At 41.0% G+C, this 6462-nt stretch overlaps 1 protein-coding gene across 1 annotated transcript; it reads right to left on the bottom strand.

Moving 5' to 3' along the window:
- Positions 1 to 387: 387 nt before the first annotated feature.
- LOC116385244 (delta-type opioid receptor) lies at positions 388 to 5495 on the bottom strand. The gene is made up of 4 exons (XM_031850532.1): positions 5342 to 5495; positions 4757 to 4982; positions 2937 to 3289; positions 388 to 2614 (listed from the first exon to the last, which is right to left on the bottom strand). The coding sequence occupies exons 2-4, from the start codon at positions 4972 to 4974 to the stop codon at positions 2088 to 2090; spliced, it is 1098 nt and encodes a 365-aa protein (XP_031706392.1). The 5' UTR covers positions 4975 to 4982; positions 5342 to 5495; the 3' UTR covers positions 388 to 2087.
- Between the last annotated feature and the right edge of the window lie 967 nt (positions 5496 to 6462).

Consider the following 6462-nt stretch of genomic DNA (forward strand, 5'->3'; position numbering starts at 1 on the left):
TCAATCACTGTAGATCTATTTTTTTCTTTCCCTTCCACATATATATATATATATATATATATATATATATATATAGACATATTTATATGTACTGTATATATATCAGTAATTACATGTTGTGTCCTCTGGAGGGAGCTGCTGGTTTACAGTAAACCTCACTAACACTCATCTGTAAAAACTAAAACTGCTCTTTATTTATCAAAGTGAGATTTAAATAAGCCACCTTGAGAGACAGCGTTTTATTTCAAAACAAAAATATTCAAAGTACTGATGCAGTGCAAACATAGAGAGACATTTCTGGCAGAGTATCACAGTCAAATATTACAGAGTTTACAAATAAAAACTGACAACAAGATGAGTTGTCACTGCAAGAGAAGAAAACCAATGTTTGTTAAACTTGCTTTAATATTTAGCGCTTCAAGCACAGTATGTTTTGAATCAACACGTCAAAGCCAATATACAGCAGCAGCAGATTTAAACGCTAAGCACAGAGCCTGAAAAGAAAACAAGGATGTCTTGGTCACAGTGGAGTTTCTTAGAATAATGTCTCTTATTTTGTTGTCAAGTAACAGAACGTCTGTGCTTTTATCTATTTTTATGTCAGTTTACATAGAGATTTGTTAATAATAAAAACAGTTTCCCCAAACCCACAAAGCTCTGGTTTAGGGACACGAGAGAGAAACAGAATGATTCTGAAAATGGATTTTATTTCTGAATTATGTAGCTGACCTCTAATGTGATGTATGAGTTTATACCATGAGCGATCATGTGTTTATATAATACAGAGTCTATTTGCAGTACATTCAACATAACAGCACAGCCCATCGAGCATACAGGCTGCCGATGCTGCTTTATCATAGCAATGATCATTGACATGCTACGAATACAGTATATTTCAATGTCTGCGTAAAGTCATTTTTGTTATCTATACAAAATAACGTATATACTATCATACAGTTGACAGAAGAAATGGTATTTAACCAACTTGTTTAAACAGCTATTCATGTTTTCAGATTGCACTGATGAGAACAGTTCCCTACAATAATAGCGTGAGTGTTTCAATAGGATCATAGTAAAACGCCACACAAATCACATGTGATTGAAATATATACCATAAATTGAACAACTTATCAAACTGGACACAACTCCAGAGTCAAAGCTGTTACAGAGCCCTCTTTCAAATTTTAAAAGCACATTCCAGTCCAGGATTTTTAAACATTTCTCATCGACGAACTTCAAACTTTGATGCGGTTTGCTGAGTTTTATTTTTTTCGACCATGAGTCTCTCACATTGTGGTCAATCAGCACAATTTAAACGCTCACCTTCAAACAGAAATGAAAAGGCTTATGGCACATACGTGATGTCAGTGACTCATGCAGCTATACCACTAACATGTTAACTGCATTTAAAAAAAACAGTTGCTGTTTGACCCCACTCACTCATCATTACTGAAACCATTTTCCGCTGCTACAAACATCCGTTATCCTGGACTGTTGAAGGCACATTTGGTGATAGAAACATTATAGTTGGAAATGACAGGAATGCAGAGAATTTGAAAAAAAGCATGAACAAAATTGAATGAGCATACAACCATAAAAACACTGATGTGTGAAGGAGCCAATCATGTTACAATTTTCGGTTTTTCGCATGAAATAATCAACAATTTTCTTGGGAAATGTTGGCATCATATTCTCATTACCTCTTCTGTGATATTGTTTGGGGACGTCCCACTCATAGGAATACGTGTAATCTATATAATTAATGAGTTCAGTTCTTTCTTGGAAAGGAAATGTTTACTGTTATAGACAAATATTTTGGTCTTAAACCAAATTCTCTCCCAGTTCACTTCCATCTAAATACACAATCTGTCATGAGGAAAAATATGAATCAACGTGGCGCACTATTTATAACGAGAACCTTTCATTTGATCTCTGAAATAAAATGTTGGCACTGGTTAAAACACAAGTGATAATGGAACAACTCTGTAATAGAGACAGAACTACATTGCTGATGTGACATGGGTTAGGCCCAGGTCATTTGAGTCTTCTTTTCCAATGTGAGAAATTGAAGACAGTTCCACTGCTAGTCATGTGGGCTTTCTAGTCCCATCTTGGTTCCCCAGAGGAACGGCGGCCTCCCTCGCGCTGGGGGTCTTCCTGCTCCCCGACACCTTGTCCCCCTTCAGTTTGGTCGAGAGGCAGAAGTCCTTGAAGCAGCGTTTGAAGTTCTCATCCAGAAAGGCATACAGGACGGGGTTCAGGCTACTGTTGGTGTAGCCCAGAGCCACGCAGAAGAAGTAGGCGGCCATGATGGCGGTGGTTTCGGGAATGCCCACGAGCGCCTTGACCAGGATGAAAATGTGAATGGGCGTCCAGCAGACCACAAACACAGCCACCACGACCACCACCAGCCGCGTGATCCGCCGCAGGTTGCGGTCTTTTTCCCTCGAGCCGGACAACATTTTGACGCTCTTCAGCCTCAGGACCAAGAGGGAGTAGCACACGGTGATGATGAGCACAGGCACGACGAAGGCAAAGACGAACACGCATATCTTCATCAGCGTGTCCCAGTACACGTACGGCTCTGGGAACTGTAAGGCACACTCGGTTATGTCTGCAGGGGCAAAGGGGAGAGGAGGGCAGAAAAAGTGAATTAAGTGATGAAGTGCACTTGTGCTTTATCGTAATAGAATTCCACTCTGTTCCTTTATGCTATCAATTTAGCGAGCGGTTATGGAACATCTAATCTGCACTCGAAAGGGAACATTTTGCTCTAAACTTTTTCTTACGTCATCTATATTCAGGAAGGATGATGCATGATATGTGGCTAATAGAAAACTCTGCACTGATAGATGATAGAATATATATTCTGCTCTTAAAATGAGTCCCCCATCTTTTTCAAGGTTATTAAAAGGATGGCGGAAGCTCTTCCTCACCGCTCTTCGTCTGGGTGCCACCCAGGATAAAAGCAGGAATGCCCGCCGCTGACGACAGGATCCAGATGCACACGTTGATCATCTTGGCGTTGATCGGAGTGCGGAAGTCCAGGGCCTTCACCGGGTGGCACACAGCCACGTAGCGATCCACACTCATCATGGTGAGGGTGAAGATGCTGGTGAACATGTTGTAGTAGTCGATGGAGATGAAGACCTTGCAGACCACCTCGCCAAAGGGCCAGGTGTTCAACAGGTAGTCCGTGCTCTGGAAGGGCATTGTGGTGGTGACGAGTGCATCGGCGAGAGCCAAGTTGAAAATGTAAATGTTGGTGGCTGTCTTCATCTTTGTGTACCTGTTGAACATGCATGTGATAGTGAGGAGGAGAGAGATGACCAGAGCTATACCATCCACCTAGAGACGGACAAGCAGCCTTATATTGTTTGCCTGACTCTTTAGAAGACCTTCCTTCTTGGCTCATCATAAATCAACATTTTTCATTAATCCACACTGCTTGAACCCAAAATGAAAGTCTGATGTTCACTCTCTTTTAGCTCTGCTTTTGGTCTCCACCAACTCCTGAGTGGAATATCTGGCTCCTTAGCTGCTAAATGCTCCACTATGTTCACCAGCTAGACACTAACTTTGCTAACTTGTGTAATTGTTGTTTGTTGTGGAGCAGGTAGCTTATTTTTATCTGAGCTTTGTCTGTCTGCTGAGAGTGGAAACAACAGAGATGAGAGCCGCGAGAGTGAATCAAAACCAATTAATTTGATCCAATGTTAATGGAAAAAACATTGATCAGCTTTAACAGCACAAACAGCTTTAAAGCCATAAAGGTTGCACTGCCATGTCAGATACTTCTACTAATGGCTTATAGCTCAACGTCTAATGTCCCATGTTGACGTTGTACCTTTAGTGTTTGGATGGGGATACTTTCAGATGTTGTTTACACTAAATCATCATAAAACACCTTGTTACTGCAGTTGAATCGTCCTCCACGGAGCAACTCAACTGTAAAACGTACAAATAAAATTGGCTTCCACCGACAGGCGTCGCAATCAATCTGATTTCAGGTAATTGTGGATGCCACTGCTGCATTTCACATTACATAAAAAGGAGATTTGTTGACTCTCACACAACATAAATAAGAGCCAATGAGGTGCAAGCAGGCTATCAGTTTGATAAAGCACCACTGGTTTCCACTACGATTAATATCATGTCCACCAGGCTGAGGGAAATGTACAGAATATTGTTACCATATTTTGGAGCTTGAGGGTTATTAGATTCATAAAAAAAAGGCCAATTTTAAAGATGGCAGAATCAATGCCATATTGGATGCTTTACAGTTTACACATTTACCACTGAATTAAAAATAACAACATTAATCTTAACAATTTGTGTCCCTTGTGACTTACTAGTTTTAAAATGAATATATATTTAGATGCTGTCCCAGCCACTTAAGAGGACCTGTCTCTATTGAGTATACGGGCACTAAGAATAACTATGACAGATGGCCTTGAGGTCATTGTGAAAGCCCAAGGGTTGGTGCCAGTGCCTTCTCCAGAAGCAATAACATTTACAGTGACTGTGGAGGAACACATTCTTCTGCATGGGCCTCTGTTGTTTTCTGTATTTCTAAAAACATATAGACTCCACTGCATGTGTCAAAAGACTTGTCTTATTTTTCCTCAATTTCCAGAATCCTTCCTGTCAACAATACATCTTTGAATTCAGATTTAAATCACAATAACATGTCTATTATATTGCTACATAAACATTGATCTTTATCCTTCTTGTATTATACTTAAAATGAACTTACCTGATGATCACATACATGACGAGGCAGTTGCCCAACAAGCCGACCACAAACACCACGGAGTAGACTGCAGTGATGATGGGGATGATGGGAGACATGCCTTCCGGCTCCCAGTTATCATCGTGGGTCACATTGTGGCTCTCGGCTGAAGAATTTACCGGACAGTCTTCAAGCAGGCACTTATTGTCTTCTTTGAATATTTCAACCGGAGTGATTTCCATTTTGACACCTGTTAAAAAAACAACTACTTAAAAATAAGACTAAATTGATAACACTACATGGAAAACATTTACATGGCAATCACTGATGTGGCGGTTGATACTAACGCTAATAATTAAGGTAAATAAGGTAACACCAGTGTGACTGAGGCAGAAAAACGCACGCGAAAATCACAGATTCAAATGAAAAAAACAACCCCAAAAAACATCATAACGTGCAAAACCATGACATTCTCATAAACTTCACACTGGTTCCTGAGCCACTTGTAGATTATGCAAAACAGTCGGATATAAACACACAGGAGCTCCATCCTTTTTTACGAAAACATGTCAACACGTCGGTGTAATTTGAAGCTCGCAGGTTACTCACCTTGATCGAACCGAATTAGCGGATGCAAGCTGGAAAAAAAATACGTTTAAAAAAATGTATTCGGCACGTTTTGTTTCCTTGGTGAAGGTTACGGCTCATCAAAGTTTGTGGATGGTACTGCGCTCCTGGAGAGCAGCAGCGGCGGCTTTGCGGACACTCGTGCACACGCACTGATGGAGAGGCGGCGCGCAGTGGGGTTCTACCCACCATACACACTCACACACACACACACACACACACACACACAAATGTATATATAAAAGCCAACCACCACCCAAAATATGAGATGACAGAGCGATGAAAATAACCTGCCGACACACAGCCTCCTACAATCTTATATGCTACAGTGGAGTAAAACATTTTCAAGACATCTCCGATTGTCTTCATGGGGAATTTAAAAATGGCTAACCCACATTAAAGTATAGCATATGTAATATATTTGCCCTCTAAAGATGTCCAATATCTATAAAAAATAAAGTCAGATTAATGTCACAGCAGTTATCTTTCTCTGCTGTAAATTCTTAAGGACATTTGGGGGATTTACTCTCAGTGTTAAGCGAGACACTGGGGGAGGTCGAGGGGGAGACATGAGGGGGAGGGATGCAGGAGAAATGAATGTGGGTAGTATTCAGCTCTGGGGTCACTGGGCTTTGCACTGCACATTTCGGTTCCAGTGGACAGAGTCCAGAGGGACAGGAGAGGCAGGTGATATATGACCAAGGTCTGGTGTAGGATTCAAAACACCAGAGCAGCAAACAGGACGACCCATCATTTCACCTCCTACGTCAATCTAAACGAATACATTGATACAAACATATCTCAGTAAGTTGCTGCTTTGCTATGACATCAACATTTGGAGCAACATATATATTTTGTTCGGGGGTGCACTGAAACACATCTTTATACGTATACCTACTGTACATTGTTGTTTTGAATTCAGAAACCCTCGTCAGCCTGATGTATGGAGCTCTTTTCTAAAGGATCCCCTTGGTACCAGGAACCAGCTCTTCTTTATCCTGCATTTCTGGCACCACAGGCTGAATGAACATAGTATTATGATAACCGGGGAAGCGTGTCAGATGGCAGATTGCACAAATGCATGAGGTGCATCTTCAGATAGT

This window comes from Anarrhichthys ocellatus, unplaced genomic scaffold (genome assembly GCF_004355925.1).
Source record: "Anarrhichthys ocellatus isolate YVR2014 unplaced genomic scaffold, GSC_Weel_1.0 scaffold10, whole genome shotgun sequence".
Lineage (NCBI taxonomy): Eukaryota > Metazoa > Chordata > Actinopteri > Perciformes > Anarhichadidae > Anarrhichthys > Anarrhichthys ocellatus.